General features: G+C 30.2%; 1 protein-coding gene across 1 annotated transcript; it reads right to left on the bottom strand.

The window, feature by feature from the left end:
• Positions 1–242: 242 nt before the first annotated feature.
• Positions 243–17,780, bottom strand: LOC118181159 (polyisoprenoid diphosphate/phosphate phosphohydrolase PLPP6-like). The gene is made up of 3 exons (XM_035350235.2): positions 17,645–17,780; positions 16,593–16,845; positions 243–8,043 (listed from the first exon to the last, which is right to left on the bottom strand). The coding sequence occupies exons 2-3, from the start codon at positions 16,822–16,824 to the stop codon at positions 7,646–7,648; spliced, it is 630 nt and encodes a 209-aa protein (XP_035206126.1). The 5' UTR covers positions 16,825–16,845; positions 17,645–17,780; the 3' UTR covers positions 243–7,645.
• Positions 17,781–21,507: the final 3,727 nt, after the last annotated feature.

Below are 21,507 nucleotides of genomic sequence, written 5' to 3'. Positions count from 1 at the left end.
GAAATAACTGAAGCATTAAGTGGTCAAAATGCATATTTCCAGGGAAATTTGACAACTGAAATTTTTCATGATTGCAATATTTTCTTCTTACAAGGAAGTAAAAATTAATGTACTTATGGAAGTTTATTATACTTGGTATGATAGTGCATTCATTGTACTATTGTATATTTTTTACTTACAAGCTGTATTTATGTGAAAACAGAATTTGCAAAGAAGCAAATGCACAATAATGAAAAAGTATGCATCATTACAAATATTTATTCATCACAAATGTTGATACAGCAACACATGACTTACTGCATTAGGAAGAGTTTCCAGATGAGATAATTATGCATTCTCATAAAAGGGAAATAATATGCCAGTATGTTTTTCAACCTATTAAATCATTACATTTTTATCCATAGAAATTTTGTTTAAGCTGACAACACAGCCTTAAATCCTTAGTGCTTTAGCAGTTGGATACTTGAGATAATCCTATTTCAGCTTTAAATCAGCCTAAATAACAAATTTTCGGAAACATTTTTGGACTTCATTACTTAAGAGTTTCAATCCAACCAATGTGCTAAGAACACAAATGTAGTATGTTTCACATCATTCAACATTACTGCTGCACTAAGCATATGTACAAAATTATAATATATTTTCACTAATCTGCTTTGGATATAAATTAGAAGAAATAACTACAAGCCATTTTGTACTGCAACATAAATTTTGAGACAAAGCATACTCAAATAATGTACAAAATATTATGATGCTTTATAACTATATATTTCCATTTAATTGAGCTAACAAAAAACTAGTGGCTAATAAATCTGTAACCAGCGCCTTTTATTTTATTTTTATTTACTCCTTATTTATTAAGACATTAAAATTGTACCTATCATGTTAAGTCTTATGAGCCAATAGATCTACAAATGATCACCCCAAAATCTTAAATTATGGAGACTAATTTTTGCAATACATCAGATCATTGACCAACATCTCAAAAGATGCAAAGCTTGAGTCATGAATATTTCTTGTTGCATATATTTTAATGTAAATTTTTATAGAATTTTACACTTCTTTTAATAGTTTGCAGAATAAATAATTCAGCTACAGAATACCATAATAACTTGCCAAGAAATTAACAAAGATCAGAGGAGTATTCTATAATTTTATTTATTATTGACTATATATAATTAGTCTATCTTTTAAATATACTCTTTTCTTAATAAGGCTCATGCCTTTTAATTACTGTATCCCCACCATTTTCATTCTAATTTTACTGCACAAAAATCAGGCAAGGAAAGATGCACTGTGTACACTATTTCTAAAGAGGTGACTTAAGCACAACACATTAAAAGGCATACATAAAGACACACTAATATTACTGTGTTATGTTTTTCAAAGGACTTACTAATTTCAATATATATATATATATATATATTTTTTTTTTTTTTTTTTTTTTACACAAAATAATTTCTTATTGCAGATGCATTCTACATCCTTACCATAAATTGGAAGTTTCTAAATAATAAGCTGAAAACCTAGAGGGGGATACACAAGGAAGGGAAACATGCAACTAAACATGGTATTTCTTAAAATTTTTGGAAGAGTAAGAACTTGTTAGTCAGGATGTTCCAAAATGCATTTTGAAAAATGCTTGTAAGTAAAATTACTTAAGAACCTTATCCTAACCAATTACTTTTAATAGTTATGATAGTTAAAATTATTAAATAAAGACTTAACATTTGACAAAGAAGATTTGACTGTCATGCCATTATGCACCCAAGTAGGAAATCATCTCAAATTAATATGAAAATGCTAATAAAATTATATTTTTCTTAATCATTGTTTAGGAAAAATACCAATATTAACTGTCCATACTATCAGCAAACTATTAATATTCAAATTGGGTAAATACAAATTTAGAAAAGTATTATAGTTTAATCACTCCTATTGGATAGATAACAAGCACAAGATCTGACAAAGCACATTAAATTTAGTTTACGTTTAATTTAGACACCAGTTTATATTTCACCACATACAATGCTCATTATGTAAACAATTGACAAGTCTACTCCTGATAAATCACTGATGCAGATTTTGCAAGTCTGAATAATTCAAAATAGCTATTGAAACATTGATGCTAACAGAAAAGTGCACTGATGCTATAGAAAATTTTCAGTTTAAAGAATTAATATGTGAGGAAACTATTGACAAATATATGAAACTTTCTTGCAATAGGAGAGAAAAACTACGTATTAATACTGATTAATAACAAATTATGAGTATTCTTCCTAATGCAGCATACTATATGCTTATCATTCATATTTTTGAATTACTTATCTTGTATAACCTTTTCATTCACATAAATACCAACAATTATAATACAAGGTTTTGTATCAAAAATGTAAATTATACACAAAATTCAATGAAAATCTATTTTTAATCAAATAAAAATAGCAAATATTGAAAAGTAGCACATACAAATAATATGCCTTTTTCCCATGAATGGCAAAATGAGCATCAATCTAATCTCAATAAAGCTTTCACTAATGCACTCTTCAAAACAAAAATAAATAACTGAAAGATAGTTATGAGAAAAACTTAACATTAAAGATAAGAATAAAAAAGGATTTAAGAAGTCACCAATGAAGATTTTAATGAAATAATAAAAACACAACTTTACAAAAAAAGGCACACTATAAAATAGTGAATCTTCTCAAATTCATTTAAACTCTAGATTTTTCAATAGTCCTTTCTTTCATTTCAACATTACTTTTATTTGCACACCAAAACAATTAAGAAATATGCTAAATAATTAGCATATAAAATATATACAGCTGAATTACATTTTTAATAAAAGAATAATATATAATAAAGACTATATCAGACTTCAAAGACATTTTCTATTATATTAATTGCACAGCAATTCCATATCACACATTTGTACTATAAAAAGTTATATAAAGACTTCGATTTAGCAAGTGTGTATCACAGATTCTAATACTTAGGGTGAAGTTCAAAATCACATTACTTTACAATATATAAAACACTAATTCAAATAATCATCTAAAAAGCATAAATTACTTGAACAATGTATGTGCAGCCACAACCCTATGTTAGCTATGTATAACAAGCAAAGAAACAGGCAAATACACCATATACAAACACAGTTTTCCTCTTGTTTTAATCTTTTTTGGCATAGCACATATTTTCAAAAATCTCAGTTACTATACAACTATTTTGTTATTAAAAATCTTAGAAGTGAAAATTTACTTTACAAGCTTACTCCTATTTTTTAGATATGTTTAATATGTTTTAATTCACAGTAATTTCAGAAATGGTTATGACATTGCTAGAGCCAATTCTACATTAGATATGTTTTAATATAATGAAAATTTCATATATGTAATTCGCTTGAGATTTAAACTAAGTCATATAAATTATTTTGAAAGTTTTTTAAACTTGGTTTTGAAAAATATTAAGTTAAATTACAAAAATCTACTTCACAAGCTGTAAATGTATGGTTTAAATAAATACAATTTTCAAACTTGCAAAAGAGAAGGTTAAAAACTATTTTAATTTGTTTAGTAGTTACAGATGTATATAGATAAACTACATATAAAACTGTTAATTAAAAAGCAGATTTGGGAGAAATCAGCAAATTTGGGAGAAATCAGGAAGGAAAGAATCCCTATCAATAAAATTTAACTATTTTAGTTTTAAAACTAAAACTAAAAATAAGGAATTAACAAAGAAAAACGTAACAAATGTTATTTTCCTGTAATAATAATGATAAACTACTTCACATGTTCATTTAATAGCAGAACTACTGACATATTTCTATAAAGGCTAAAACATAACAGTAACACACAACAAAATATAATATTTAATAATAAAAGTGCTCCATTAACATATTGGTTCCTTTACAAAACCTTTAATCTTAGCTTTGATTTATTTTGAAATATTTATTCGGTTGAAACAATCAAGAAATTATAAATAGCATGTGAAATAGATGTATAAAATGCAAAATCCAAATGCATTTTTGTATTCCATAAATATTTCATATATTAGCAGAGCAGAAAATTTCTAATATGATATTACAATACCTCCTAAATACAAACATATATAATAAGGCAATTCTACAGGTCTTCATTTCTTGCCTATTTAGCATAGCTATTAATAAAAAATCAATTTAAATACTTGAAACTCACAACAACAAACTTTTTGATTATGTATTAAAATGAAAAAAAATGTTTACTCCATTAATAAAAATTCTTGTTGGCTATGATTAAATAGAGAAATTTTTCCTTTATTTCATTAACTTAATTATATAGCTATGAAAATTACTAGAAAAAGCCATGATTTTTCAAAAATATATTGTCCTTCAATGGCTGCTCAAGAGTTATGAACCAAAATTATGCCATCGCCGATTATTTGAAGCTCAAATGTAAACTTTGCTATAGTTCAAGATTAGTCTGGAAGACATGTTTTAGAAAAACTTTAATATGCCAATTAAATGTGCAAAAGAACCACCACTTGAAGTTAAAACAGATAATATAAATAGCATTTAGGCAGAAAATATATCAAGACTACTAATTTTTTAAATGAACATTTTCATGTTAACTAATCAAAATAAAATATTATTTTAAAGTATATTTTTGTGAATCTATTATTACATCATTACTATTAAAAGCTGTACCTTTAATAAAACTCTTTCATAAAAATATAATAAAGCTTCTTCCTTAAATTACAAAAAAAAAAAAAGGTTTGAAAATTGATTTTTTTAAGAATTGTTTACAATATTAAGAATTTCTAGCAACGGCAGGATAATTTACAACCCAAGTATGAAAGATAATCTTTAAACATCTTAGCATTTGCAAACCAACAACAAACCATATCTCCCAGTTACTTTTTATAACTTCAGTTAAAATTTAGCTAGAAAAATAATAATACATGTACAGACATGCTCTAAATTCAGAAGTCAAGAAATGCTTATTATATTTTATCTGTTAAACATGTTACATATGTTACCAGTCCCACAAATTTCTTTGCATTTTGGAAATAACTCATGACAAGAGTATAATGTAACAAGAAGAGAATTAGATTTCTCCTAAAAAATATTTTAAAAATTCTTATACACAAAAATTTAAACTATTTCAACATTGAAAAATTACAGCTAAAAACATTTTACACAAAACAATGAAGAAAGTTACACATTTTTTCTAACTTTTCAATACTATAAACAGAGAAGTATAGGAAAAATTATGCTTCAAGATTTAATATTTTAGGAAAATTACATAAGTAATAAAATTTTCAGTACTTTTACCTACTTCTGGAAGACACCAGCACTCTTTTGTAACTTGATTACTGTGAATATTACTTGAATTTAACCTCTCATAACAAAACCCACGAATGGGCAGATTGTCTCAAAGGATATTCAGTAAAATGTAACAAAATAAAACAAACTGCTGCTTTGAGCTTATTTTAAAATATTACAAACATCAACAAAAGATTTTTTTTTTTTTTTTTTTTTTTTTTTCCTGCAGCATTTCTTCCGAAGAGAATTTTTAATCATCTGGGTAAATCTTCTAGGGGATGTAGAGATTTACAATAATTAATTTATCACGCTTAGTTTTACACAGAGAGGAAAAAAAAAAAAAAAGAATTATGACTAGAGCAGAATATGTATCATAATCTTCACTAATAGTGAATTACAACTAGCAATCAATAGTGAACTATATCCTGCCAGTACAATCTACTTTATTAGCATTCAGTTATAAATCTACCTTTCATAGAAAAACTGCATTGAAGCAATCACAGGCTCAATTACAAAAACTGCTTTTTTTCGGGAAGGGGGGGAGTAAAAATGAGCAAAATATAAGCTCTTTATGCTGTAGTCATCAAGGATGGGATATTACTTTATTTTTGTCAAAAAAAAGCTTATACTATACATATATATATATATATATATATATACACAGTTGATTTAAAAATGAAACAAAATTATTATACTAAATGCAGTGGTTTAATTGATATCAGAAAATAATGAAAGCAATACAGGATCATTTTCCATTTATGTTAAAACAAATATTTACAATTTCTATGACAAAATGTTGTTTATAAGACATTGAGCACTAGATTTAGATTATATCAAACATGAAAGTAAGCTAGTTTAGCACCTTTGGCCTTCTGCAAAATTTCTCACCTGTAATCACAAATGATAGCCATAATTCTTTAAATATTTAAGTCATCAAATGAGATATGACAATGCATATAATTGGTCAATTTTTGTAATCATGAAATAAATGTTATCTCACCTTCCAAAAATAGATTCCCATTTGTTAATTTTATTACACTGCTATGTGCTTTTTATTACACTACATGTGAAGACATAACAGTTACATCTAAAGACAAATAATTCTCCAAACCTTTCATAATGATATCCGCACTGAACGTAAAAATTGTCTAATATGAACCAACCAGTAATGCACTGACATAACAGATATGATGAGGTAAAGTTTCACTCAAAAAAAGTCATGAACATTTGGTATTAAAATTTAGGTGAGAAATGCCCCATTCGTGAACATAACTACAATAAAAGGGGGGGAACCACTGATAAATATATTGTGCTCATTGCATTAAAAACTGTTCAAACAATTTAATGGTAGCTATATTTATGCTTCACTGTTATTAAAATTATACGTAAAACGGCAACCTTATACTTCCTTTCAATAATCTGATAAAGTTCTTCAGTATAAGGAACTAAAATTGCTTGAGGCACTACATTTAAATTACAATCTTGAGAATAAACATAAAAAGTACCATCATTCTGACATGCAAATCAATGATTTAAGATGTGTATAGTGGCGAAAGACCAATCAAACCATGTGGTAGCTGGTTCACAGCGAAATGTCTCGAATGGCAGCAGTCAAATATAATAGGACATATATCTAGAACACTTATAATTTTTTAAAAATTATGAAAAATTTCTAATAAGGTGACATTCTACTCTTATAAATCATCTACAATACTATGCGAATCTTGGAAAAGTCTAGATGCAATTTAGCTGTTTCTGGGCCAGCCCATACACAACCCTCTACATATCCTAAAAATGCCCCCAGTAAAACATTACCAAAATAACGCCTTCCAAGACATTCTCGAAAAGCATGTACACATATACCAAAGAATTAAAATTGGATGTAGGAGATACATGTGAGGAATTGAAGCTATCAGTATATGTCAGTAGGACATGCTCTGGGGATATAACCAGATGTAATTTTGAAAATTATTTCCTGTTTAAACAATTTAAAGGTAGTTATATTTATGCTGTACTGTTATTAAAATTATAAGTAAAAACAACTTTATACTTCTTTTCAATAATCTGATAAAGTTCTTCAGTATTAGGAACTAAAATTGCTTGAAGCACTACATTTAAATTACAATCTTGAGAACAAATATAAAAAAAGTATAATCATTCTGACATGCAAATAGATGATTTAAGATGTGTAATGGCAAAAAACCAATCAAACTGTGTGGTGGCTGGTTCACAGCAAAATGTCTCTCAGGACAGCAATCAAGTATAATAGGACATGTATGTAGAACACAGTTATAATTTTTTTTAATTATGAAAAATTTCTAATAAACTGACATTCTGCTCTTATAAATCATCTACAATACTACCCGAATCTCGGAAAAAGTCTAGATACCATGTAGCTGTTTCTGGGCCAGCCCATATATAATCCATAATGCAATACTCTACATATCCTAAAAATGCTCCCAATAAAACATCGCCAAAATAATGCCTTCCAAGACATATTCTCGAAAAGCATGTACACATACACCAAAGAATTAAAACTGGATGTAGGAGATACATGTGAGGACTTGAAGCTATCAATATATAAGTCAGTAGTACAGCTCTGGACGTATGACCAGATGGACAGGACATCTTGTCAACAGATAATGTGAGAAACATATCACCTTCTTCATTATTAGCTGGCCTCTTTCTTGATATACTTGCTTTTAAAATAGCTACAAATACGATATCCAAGATCAGGGCTGAAAATAAACATAAATACCTCACATTGTTTCAGAAAATATATAATACAATAATTTATAACTTTATATATTATACAATATTAAAAATTGATTAAATATGTATAAAAAATATCTCAGAAATTCATTCAGATGATCTTAAATTTCTACTTTTATTCATAAGAATAGACTACTTTATATCTTTAACAAACAGCACAGTAATAAGAAAGAAAAAATGCTTTTCATTTAAAATTCTTAGCTGTTGTATTTAATTTTAGCCCTCAAGAATAATTTAATTTGGTATCTTTAAAATTACATATTCAACTCAATTCTGTAATAAAACAGTATCCAGATTACTGTTAAATTTTCTAAAAATATATGCAGTATTATGCAGAAAATTTTTTAAAAAATGTTTTCCTGCAAGTCAAAGTAAATTTATTTGATATTGTTTCATTCTCAAAATATTACAGAATTTTTCCCAACACAAAAGTGCAGAATTACAGAGTGCAGTGTAATGAAATATATGTTTCAAAACATTTGCAAGCTTAGATTTACATATGAATACAAAATTATTTTATATTGATATATAATAATTCATTAAACCTAAAGAACATTATGAATACTTAACATACATTGCACATTTCTAACTTTTCTGAGAATCTTTCTCCACCCCCTTAAAAAACTACAATAATAAATCTTGACTTCAAGCATTTTTGAGAGATCTTTCACAATGATGACATTTGAGTTAGATCAGAAGCAGCATTTTAAATTCATTCTCTAATGATTCAGAAATATTTTTCAATATAATGACAAAAAAAAAGATACTTTTCTCATTTTTAAATTTAACTTTTGCTAAAATTTTTGCCACTGACTGCTTGTTCTTAATTTTCTACTTTTTTAATGGTGATAAAATCAATTGAACTGAAATGTGAATTCAAGCTTGCAAGCAAAATTAAGAGTATAGAAATTTAAATAAGATGTACAAGTAACACACATGGATTCAACAATACACTTTCTAGATGTAAATGGCAAAATAAGAGAGTCACCATATTGCCATTTAATAGACTTAATTCTTGCTGGATGTAAACCCCCCCCTTTAAGATCCTAACATTTTTACTGCAGGTTTCAGTATTTTTTTTACTACAAGTCAGTAACAAATAAAAGAGTTAGAGGATAAAATTTTTATCTATATTTCTACAAAATTCACTGTTAACCAAGTTTTAAATTCAGGGATAGTCCACTGAAGCCTCATTCATGTAATTCTTAAGTTTTGAGAGAAACTGCAATCCCAAATAAAATAAGCTGTAGCATTTTAATTTAATATTTAACTACTTGTCATGAATTGAACTTTTATCTCTAAAATTTAATTAACTATTCATTAATTTATTTTTGTTCAGCTTTCCAGATGAACATTCATATGAATCTAGCAATTCTAAATTTTTAAAATCATCCCTCTTATTAATAATATAGTTCCAAAATGTCAAACAGTAAAAAATTATCATAGACCTTTTACTGTTTTATTTTTGATGTTATAAAAGCTTAAAAATTCTTTCCATTGTTTACACATTTTGTTTAATATTCTGACTTTAAATACAGATTCTCATCACTTTATGAAAGTAGAGTACTATAAAGACTTTCAAAAAGCCTAAGAAGAGAGCTCTCCTCTAGGCTTTCTTCATCGTTATGAAATTTGTAGCTGCCATTTTTATAACATCTGCAGACATGTTCATTCATGATTCTTGCAATGCTCCACACATCAGGTTTTATACTAAATTATTTTTAGAATTATTGTATATCTTAACTGTTGTGCTGGTTTTTAAAAACTTACTCTATATTGACATTTCAGTACACAAAAAATTCAGATATTGATTGGCTGATGGATATAGAGTATCGAAAAAAGAATAAAACAGAAATATTATCACGTACTAAAGCTGTAATTTTGGTAAGATTAACATTAATAGATTGAACAAAATAACAGGCTGGATCAAATCAGTCATTCAGTAAGAAAAAGCATAATTCACAATACACACCAAGCTTAAGCAAATCAGAACATAACAACCCAAATAAATATATTTTCAGGTTTCATTTATTGTTAACTCTTTGCGGCTCAGTGTTCCACTACATGGAACACCCAAATTGAATCGCTTCTGAAACCTTTAAATTCAACCATAAATAGATAAAAATGCCTTTATAATATACTTTGAACTTTTCTTTTTAAACAGTAGATAGCAGCATATCACAAGGAGACACATAATTTTCATTTATTATGTGTTATTAAAATCCACTTTTTTTCAAGTAATTTTCTCTACTTTTTTAAGGATATAAAAAATTTTATTTGGAAAAAAATTTAGGCATAATTTTGCTGGCTGTACTCCAAATTATTTGTTCTATATTTTTTTTTAATCTCTCATACGAAAACCATACGCAGAATCATTGAATGAAACTGGGTGTTCCATTAGCGGGAACACTGCACCTTTAGCGATCTCGTGCTGTTACGAATCAGAACATCTGTGCTTAGGAGAGAACATCCGTTGTTTACGTTTTCTGTTTCCGCTGTTTTGGGGAGGGAATGAATTCAAACAAAGCAGTATTGAGGGGTGAGGTGTGTTTTGTGTTATGAAAGCCCTAATATTGGCATCTCGAATTTTTTGGGAATAGTTTTTAGGCAGGAATTTTATTAGTAGCTTGACTCATCTTTAATTAGACCTGCGCGAATTTTTTGCTGTCGCATTTTAGTCTCATTCCTGTTTATTTTCAATAATTGTGTAGATATTTTTTGTATATGTATATATTATAGGCTTATTTTTCTTTATTGTTAATATTAATCGTACTTAATTTTTTTATTATTAATTTTCCATAAACGGCGCGGAGAGGTTTAACTCTTTCCAAAAATTTGTAAATATTTTTGTATATAGGACTCGTGTATATAGATACAGTCAAAAGTCGTTAATTCGGACACCCATAATCCGGAATGATCTATAATCCGGACCTCAAAGCTAAAAACTTTCTGCGCATGCGCCGCGTTGACACATGCGCATGGGCGTTTACGCATGCGCGTAAGACCTCTTACGACTGCGCATTTGCGTGTGCGCAAGCGCAGAATACATTTTCGTGTGCGCGTTTTATGTATAACAAACGGTATAAGCTAAAATTATCTAATTATTTCAGTTAATGTTGATGATTGTGTTGTTCCTTAATTTTCGAATTGGATCCGGCTTATTATTTTTTGCAGACTGTAAGAGCAATACTATAAAAGTAAACTTGAACTTTCGATTATGTCAAATAGAATTTCCGAATCTGGAGCTCCCAAAGGATCGTACAAAACGAAAGTATGTTTCGATGTCCATCCAACAAAAAGTGGAATTGCTGCAAAAAATGGATAAAGACATGAAGAATGTGACAGAGAGGTTAGTGAAAACGAAAAAATTTCGATTGACAAGTTAGTCGCTATACTCGGCACAGCAATTAACGGGACTTGAACAGCGGAACTTTGTAACTGAACAAAAAATTATGTCTGTTTATAGAATTAAAGAGAAAGTATTATCACATAAAACGAAGCAATTTAAACAACTTACATTGAAAGAAATGTTTAATAAAGTAAACAAATAAATATTAAGCTTTTTTTTTTGTAAATTTTGATACCCTTTAGATCATAATTGTTCTTTATTTCATAAATTACGGTTTCATATTTTTAATTTTAGAATTTCTGCATGCCATCTTACGCGATTTAAACTGATGATCTATAATCCGGAAAAATCACTAATCTGGAATCGCCGAAGTCCCGACGAGTCTGGATTAACGACTTTTGACTGTATTTATCTCATTTAACTGTATATATTCAAGAATATTGTGTATATCCAGGAAACCATATATACAGCCATAATACAGAGTTTTTTCATTCTTATACAAACGCTTCTACTCATTTTTGTGCTTCACTGCAATGCTCGCTTAGTCGCACTTTTAAAACCTCTGGCGGCACAGTGTTCCACCTCATGGAACACCCACAGAATTAAAACGGTAAGTGCAATTTTTACAAAATTTTACCTGTATGCTCCTTTAGGACTAAATTGACTGCATACAACTTTTTTTGTTGAAATTCCGACGTTAACATAAAGGGTTAAGGTTAGATAGCAAAATGCTATCCCCTGATAACCACTCGAAAGGCTGAACGCACATTCATAACTAATGTCAATAAATGTATTTTCATTGGCAGAGTAATTCCCTAATCAGGCTGAGGTTTAAAAGTCGCACATAGGAATGTCAGTTGCGAGAAAAATATCTTTTACGACACACCTTTTTCTTGAATACTATATGCTTCAATCTTTTGTAGAAGCGGCGGAGGGGGGGGAGTCTTGATATCACATCATTCTGAATACTGTATATCTAGATTTCAGAATTGGTACTATATTAATTAATCAAATATTGGTTGAACCTTCATAAAAAGTTCTACATATCTCAACAGTAGATTAAGAAAATCCGAAATAAAATTTAATCAGAAAAACTATGCTGTTTGGAGGAAACAGAACAAGCTTAATTAATTAAAAAAAAATTTTCATAGGAAAGGCTGCAAATGGAAGATTTGGTGATCTATGAGGAGACCAGGAGATGTGATAAGAAACTTGGAAAGACAGAAACTATAGGATTTTCTTCACTGGAAACTTTTAATCATAATTGTTTTCTCATACTTGACAGCAACAATGTGATACTAACATCATGTCTCTTTTCACTCTCAAGAACCTGAAAATCATTCTAGTGTTACAGTGTGCTGAGTGCAACAATAAATATCTGCAGAGGCCTGGTTAGACTCCACTGTATGATGAATTAACACACATAGAGATGGTTGATTTTAAATAATAAAAATTTAATTACAACAATTACCCCATAACTACTCATTACATTAGCACTAAAAACATTTACATCGGATGATAAAATGCAACCGAGCGTGACGGCGACAGAGCATGAAGCGATTTTAGCGTGTCTTGAAAATCTCCGTTACAATTACAACTAGAGATACGAACACGTGGTTGCTGATTTATAAAAACAAGTTCCTTTAGTATCGCCACACTAGGATACATTCACCCATGCTGCAATAATGCCTGCATGTTTAGTGGCATTGGTTAACACAAGTTTCGTTAACAATACACTCTTACTTGAAATCAAAAAAGAAGATTTTTCAAGTTTATTATATCATTCAGAATTTCCTTCAACAATATACACAACTTGCTCAAATGCAATTGTCAAGAATGGCTGAACCCATTGATCACTTAAACAACTCGTCACCAAAAATGTTGCACGGGTATGCCAAGAACATATAACAGGAATTTGCAGGCGCAGACACCAATACTGCACCTGCAAGAAAGCACAGCACACCTGTATAACAGACAAGCTGGTTCTTATCAGTTACAGGGACTACGGGTTGGTGACTGTTTTTCAAGTTGTTGCAAACAAGAACGCAAACACATTGACAATAAATGTGATAAAAATCTGAATTATAATGGGAGTTGATCACCTTTTACTTAATAAAAAATATTGTGCGATAATAAAATTCTGATGACCATAACTCAATTATTGGTGCCAAAAACTCTTTAATGGACAAAAATACTGTAGCAATAAAATGTCCTTCTGTTGAAAGTGTGTGTGTGTGTATAACTTTCAACAGAAGCTTTAAATTTCCTTCTGTTGAAAGTTACAATGTCCTCTTTGGTCATCAGCAACTGCAGATTTTTATCATTGCAACAAAATGGTAGAAATACATCTAGCTTGCAGTATAACACAAATAGTGATTATAACACAAATAGTGAGAATTAACAGTGATTTACGCCAGAATTTGCCATGATGTCTATGCCATGTTTGGCTTCATGGTTCCTGTAACTGAAAAGAACTGCCAAGGCTCACAGAGGAGTCAAACCCACATCAATAGTTTGACTGTATGTCAGCTTCTATTAACCGAAAAACAGATCTACCAATAAATAACACACAGAAAAAAAGAACAAAAATGCTGCTTTAAAAAATATATATATATTTAAGAAAATAGTTACATATTTGTTATTTTATTTGCTGCCAATTTACATTACAGCTCCCAACACTGTATATTTCTTCCCTTCAATAGCATATTCAAGCCATTTATAGGCGCTGGTTATTACTAAGGCCAGAAGAGATGGTCTCTTTTATTATGGAGGCACCTAACAGGTAAGCCATCATTGCCTCTTATGAAGGGATGGATAAATTACATTAATGCCTTCTCTGAGATTCGAACCCATGCTCTTTAGTACAGTAGTCAGAGTCACTAACCACTTTCCCATCTAGGTGGGTTACAATTAATGTAAACTTGGTCTTATTTACCTAATTATCAAAGTTTTAAAATCTTGGCAACTAAAAATTTTAAAAATACTTCCTAAAGCTCTATTTATAAACAATATATTTACTTCTACCACTTTGAAAAATTAAAATCCGAATGCTAATTCAAACATTAAAAAAAAAAAAAAAAGAATAATGCACAAATATTAAGAGAATTGTAAGAACTATAGATACCAAATATTTTCAGTCACTGACTAATGAATAGTACAAATTTACTTTTAATTTGTTTAAAGCCTTATAAATACAGAGGTTGTTAAATATATTTTTAAGATGATTTTCATTGTACTTACAGAAGCATTTTACCTAAACATTTTGTGTTTTAAATGTTCCATTTCATAACACTTATTTTTATTATTTTTTTCCCTACACCATAATTTCCATGACAATAAAGAGCTTTTTTTAGTATCGGAAGAGGTGTTTTATCCCTTTAACAGCTTTCTAAAGTCCAAGGAGGGTTGTACATTGATGTTTGAACATCTGCTTTTTAAAAGTCCAAAAGCACAAAAATCCAATAATGATACATCAATAGATTTAGTAGGGATATGAGTGAGCCTTGATATACATTTTTAGTTCCATTTTTTTCCCAGGAAGTTAAAAATGGATTTTGACAGTGACTGTTTGCTTTGTCTTGAATGCAGTTCTGATTGATGGCACTGTGGGTAAAAATTTAGTGTAAAATATGTTCCTGATTATATGTGGAATTGAACTTAACAGTTTTCTGCACTCTCTTTAACATTTATTTGCCATTATATCAAAAACCAAACACAATCATTAATGCCTTCAAAAAACTTTCTTTAGATTTTTTTAACCATGTTTTAAGATTTTTTCCCTCTCCTTGATGATACTAAATACATCTCTTTTTATTGTGGTCATTTAAATATATCAAAGATTCATCCATTGTGACAACATTTTTCTATTTTTGTCTGAATAATTGTTTCTCTAGAGAATTCTGCAGCACGTTCTGCTTTCGGTGGTATGTCGTGGAGAAAGACAATGCAGATTATGTTTTTCACCTTTTTTAAGATTCAAATCAGCTATAATTATTTTGTTTCTCAGTTGACACTGAGACCCAGTTCAGAAAATTCTCAGTTGACAGAGAATTTTAAGGATTATGCAACTGTCCTTTGACTCGGCTAATTTTCTTTTAACATTAAAGTTCTTGGCTCTGCAACATTCAAAGCATTATGTTTTTTCCTTAGCTATTTATTTTGAACAATTTTTCTACTTGGAGCCAAACTCTCATATTTTTCCCCCCTTTCTTATTGACAATATTATCTATTGTTGCTTTTGATAACAAAAAATCATGGCTTTCACAGCATTTTCTAATAAATAGATACAAATAATTTTCTTTGCAAAGAGCACAAACATAGCCTGCCATCCATTGATTCTTAAAAACCACCATTTTGCATGAAAATAAAATTATCAAGTAGCAGAAGATAATTTACACTTTCAAAAATATAGCTGTAGTTAAAAAAAAAATCCCACACAGGCAATGTTTTTTATAGAAAGCAAAGTCGTTTAAAAGATGTACAAACAGCCTCTGTATAAATAAATATTTATTTTTTCAGTATAAATAAATATTTATTTCTCAATTTTTTCAGATTATATACAATCAAGTCATGAACTAGCTGGTAAGACTAGAAATGTTAACTTGATTCTATTTATATCTATTTCAATAATGTAACCAGTACTGCCTATTTTTTAAAATTCTTCTTTTACCATATAAGACATAGTTCTTCCCCCCCTCCCCCCCCCCCATGTATAGAGTGATCTATTTTCAGTGAAAAAAAATTCAGACAATTGGACAAACTCAGAATTGCATATGACCTCAGAACTAAAATCCTAAAATGAGTGGAGAAAAGAGCTGCACATAATGCTCTATGCATTCAGAAAGGCAAGTCCAAGATTTCACCACAGACTACAGTGACTAATATGCTGAAATTACAATAGGAGGGAGCATAATCTGCAATCATAATGGCAAAAATATTCAGAAAAAAGGAAAGCCATCTGAGGGAATGCTTTCAAAATATTTGACTTGCCACACATACTTTTTGCCAACATCAGCTTGCCTCAAATACTTTTCATGCATTTCTTCATTAATACAGCTTTTCGGAGAGAGTATGGAAAATTGGAAAGTACAAAAATATTAACTAAATTTCAACATAAACAAATAATAAATTCTGAAATTGATTAATTAATGATTAACTTATATTTACCTAAAATTAAGTTGAAGAAAAATGCTTCTTTTTTGGGATCTTCACAAAACCAGAGGCAAATTATGCTACCACTAATCCAAAATGCACCATGACAAGAATATTCCAATGCTTTCATGTGAGGCCGATAATGACCAAATGGAGAGTTTTTGGAAGCTGCAACACTCATGGACAAACTTATGCTTTTATCCAGTTCTACAAGGTATGGTAGAATGCTATCTTCTTTTTTGGCCATCTTTGAATTTTCTATTAGAATCTATAAGAAGTAGTTTTAGAAGTATATACATGAGTATACACCATAAAAAGAGATATTAAAATATTAAATTGAAATTAGTATCAAAAAAATTTACAACTGCAGTCCATCTATTTATTAAATTTATCATTTTTCTTCCCTTTCTCACTAAAAATTCATAATCATCAGGTTAAACCAATTTTATAACAAAAACTGTAGGAATTAAATTGCTGCTAATTCAATGAAATTAATTGAAGCTATAGCTAAAAAAATTAATAAATAAATAATTCCATATGCTTATTTTAATTTTCTAACAGCCGATAGATTAATTCATCTCTTGAACTATCTTCAGAATCATGCATAATTAATACGTACTATTATCATTATTAAAAAATGGTTCGTTATGTTTAGTTTATAAATAACTAAATATTTATTTTATAAACAACTAAATTTATAAATAAAAGCAATTTTTTTTACATTTATCAAATATATTAATTACAAGCTGCGATAGAAGCACAAATTTGGTTCAGTCATTTTTTACAAAATGAAATCACCTTAAACAATAAAGCTAGTGTAACTTATAAACATAACAATTACCAACATTTTGCAGCGATCAAAATATATGCAAGCATTTTTTCAGAGTGAAATTACCGCAAACCGAAGCGATAATTTGTCTGAGTGAAAAGTTGCCGGGTATCAGTTTTAAAGTAGCAAATACTAATAAATATTTCTATTTAACAGCTATACATAAATTTCAAACACAGTATTGCCAATTAAGAATCATGGGTATCATTTAAAAGATTACATGAAGAAATTCAATTACATTTCGATAGTGAAATTTCGACTTGTGGATGAATATTTCACACTTAACGGTAAAACGATAAATCAGCTAGTTAAGTTTCGTTTCAAAATGAGTATGGTCGGCTAATCAAAACATCACGTGCGAAGTTGAAGCCAGTTCGTCTCAAATGAAAGCAAAAATATTTTACATATGTATAGCTAGAACCATGCCTGCGTAAATTAAAAAGAAAAATAATTCATATCTTAATTGTACAATTTTGAATAGAATTCATTTTAAATTGTCAAGAAAGATGTTTAAGTTACATTGATAAAATTTAAAATGGATTAAATATTAATATATACATTTTCGCTTTAAAAATCCACAATAGAGTTCAGCTCTCTATTCAACCACGACATCCCACAAATAACCAACATTTATACTGACGATACTATTATCCTCCGCAAAATGTTCTTCGTCCGGCATTACGAATACTGCAAAATCACATCCACGCATCTGCTTTGTGAGCTGGAAAATTGAAATTAATGCTGAAAAATCCACAACAATTGTTGGAAATGAATACATTTATATCGTTTTATATTTACCTTTTTGGAATGGCAATAAAAATGATATTGTTTACTTAGAATATTCATTCTATCTGGCAGTTGAGTTTAAAAAATGGTAATAAAGATGTGAGTCTGTTCTAACTACGTTTTCGTATTCATTGCGTAAAATTAAAAACCGTAGTATTTTAAACCCGGCGAAGTGGATTTTTATTTTATCAGGGCTATTTCGCCACAGCAATAATTTTCCACAAGAAAAATAAAATGACTAGCAACCTTAGCTTGTATAAAACAACATTGTTCTGGGCTATGTGAGTCACTAATCTGAGTGTGATTCTCAACCGTAATATTTCACGGTCTCCTTACATACACTCTGTTATCTAGAAGTTCAGAGCATGTAAAGCAAAACTCTACCTTTTAATTGCCCGTAACAATGTTTTATGTACTGTCAACAAATTGCTCATGTATAAAATCCTCTTGCGTTCTCATACTATGTTAAATCTGCCCAGTCTGAGCATAACTTCTGCTGCACGAATCACAAATAGTTGCAAATGGCTCAGAACTGCAGCCTGAGACAAATATCTGGTTGCAGATAAATAGAAACAACAATAAAAGAAATAACAATAAAATTCCCGAAGTATAGAATGTCATCCAGTTAGTATGTGCCTACTATCATTTTATGGCATACAATTTTGATTTAAAGCTTAGGAAAAATAACAATAATATTATCCCAATATATAACTATAACTAGTGCTTTGCAGAAAATGTGAAGAGACTTATGCTTTTCTTAATAACCTAGTGTAGATACTATGTCACTTATATAATTGTTCGATATTTATCTTTCTGTATTCATGCATTTTTCGGTTAGCTATCTAATCCATTTGCCTTATAGTTTTTTCAATGTCATGTTATTCATTCTTCAAGAGCATCCTGTAGGTGTGGATTTTCAAAATAAATTCGCTTCGAACTCATAAACTATGCCGCTTCGAACTCTCATAGCAACTCTCATAGCTCTCATAAGAACTCTCATAGCAGAGAACTAATTTTGAAATTTAGTGTTGTGTACTTAAATTACTTTAACCTGTAAATAATTATAAGTTTTACAGTCACTTTTCACAGAATTTGGAACAAGTGCTCTGATGATTACACCATCCAAGGCATGAAATGAGCAGCGCAATTGGCTTATTATTGCTAAAACTCTACCTGCGAACAATTGTTGCAAATGCTGACGACTTGTTTTCCTGCAGTATATGAGTGTATGTTTCGGAAATCGCGTATAACATAAAAGATAATACGCATTGCTTTGTGCATCATTTTATTTCAAAAGATTCCAGAATCTCGGAACTAAATTTCCACAAATTTCCGAATCTAAAGTTTAGGCTTAAAAAGTCTTCCTTTAAAACTAACGTTCTTCTTAGCCCCGAAGGAGTAAATAGATTAGATTACTACGGATATCACAATCGGTTTCACTAAGAATGTGTGTGCGTTCCAAGCACTTCATTCTTGGTGATTTTATTTGCTACCAGGATCTTTGGGCATATGATGCATGCCCATAAATTTGAAATTCTGATTAAAAATATTATTTTTAACTGAATCGTATAGTAAATTCCTTATTTAAATACTTTAAACATGCAACTTTGCATTGAATCGCCTATTTTATTTAGAATCAGAAATTTAAGTTTGGTGAATATGTGCATTTTGTAGTGATCTCGAAGTGGTATGTTGGCCTGGTGCTGCTCGGTATGTAGTCGCTTGCTGGTATCGTTGTCTGTTAAAATCCATGAGAAATGCAGTGGATGAATTTTGTACACCCTTGAAGATTATAACGGTTTGGGGATTTGACCCTGGGTCTGTTACGTGATAGTTGAATACCATACCGCTATCGCAAAAGAGATCTTCTGCGACGGCCTCTGATATTCGAACTGCTTTATAGCACGAATGTTTTGATTAGCTCACGAGACCGCTACACACTCTCTCCCCAAGCCCTTATGGACATGGCTGTAAGTTCAGTGCGTTGATGTGACTGAGTTGATTCGTTGACGTGATTGTGATGATGCATTGCATCGATATGCTGAAGCTGCCCTGTGTGGACGTGCTTACTTGGACGCAGTGTTGACATGTGTGTAGCTCTTCGGTTGTGTGTGGAAGCATATGTAAGAGAGCGCCTTCGCCTTGGCGTTTATGCGGTAATTCGTATCCCCAGTGAATGCAAATGCTTGGTCACCACTGTAGCGACCTCTGGATCACTAATCAAAGCGCTAGCACTACAAATCAATACGAATATCAGAATCTGCCCCATAATAGCTCTTTTGAGATACTGGTATGGTATTTTACTGCCACATAAAGAACCAGGATCAAATCCCAAGGTCATTAGTATCTTCGAGAACATGGGGAACTAGTAATAAGAAACTAATGCATTGATGCACTAATGATCAGTGCTAATAGATGGCGAGATGAGCAAGCAGTTATATACAGAGCAGCATACCACCCCGGAATCGCTACAGCAATGACCCGGATAAACTCTTGAGCTGCTGCACTTCATATTACCGGTTTTAAGAAATGCAATTATAAAATGATGCTTTGAATGAATACCTAAATTAACCAGAAGGCTGTTCTCATAAGCAAATGAAATTTCGAAAAATAAAATTTCTCATCTTGCGAAAGACTTCTCGTTGAGCAAAAAGAAATTTGCAAAACGAAAACTAACCTCAATAATTAACACTTTTGTTTATTGAAATTTTCCAAAACGTGTTACAATTCATTAAGCACTCAACTTTATTTATAGTTCTTAAACTTAAAATTCTGACTTCGAAATTTATAATGAGGACTAAATCGTTTATGTAACAGACAATCAGGAAGCCAGAAAACCATTTAAAGAGAGGAAATCATAAATACACTGTTTTGCAAAAAAAAAATCGAAGCACCAAAAAGGACTTTTGCGATCTTGACGAAATTTGGTAAGCAAAAACATCTTAATCGAACATGCAAATGATCACAGTTTCAAGGTAAATGAACAGGAATTGCGATCATAGCGCGCATTTCTAGTGTGCAATTCGCAAAGTATAAAACCAGTAACAAAGGCGGAAAATTTATCTTTTTTGTTGCTGCCATTGTAATTCCGTAAATACAGAGCACGATATCGAAGACCTTACAGTCCATTACGACGATATCGAAGACCTTACAGTAACTAAACTAGCTCGAACGTTAATTCGCATTAACGTTTGTAGGGTTGCGTGAAGCTGGGTTGTCGTACCGAGCAATAGGCCGCCACCTCCAGCGTACAGACGATGCTGTGCAAAGATGTTGGCAGCAATAGTTGCTACAAGGAAATTCCTGACGAAATGA

The sequence above is a fragment of the Stegodyphus dumicola genome, chromosome 4, assembly GCF_044657685.1.
Source record: "Stegodyphus dumicola isolate Sdum_Otavi_A_Nest chromosome 4, ASM4465768v1".
NCBI classification, from domain to species: Eukaryota; Metazoa; Arthropoda; class Arachnida; order Araneae; family Eresidae; genus Stegodyphus; species Stegodyphus dumicola.
This window is presented reverse-complemented; position numbering and strand designations above follow the sequence as displayed.

Excerpts from the sequence above, each read along its gene's own strand:
- LOC118181159 (XM_035350235.2), bottom strand. The coding sequence starts at position 16,824 with ATGGCCAAAAAAGAAGATAGCATTCTACCATACCTTGTAGAACTGGAT. Across the intron at positions 8,044-16,592 it reads TTTCTTCAACTTAATTTTAG|CCCTGATCTTGGATATCGTA; the intron begins GTAAATATAAGT and ends GTTTATTTTCAG.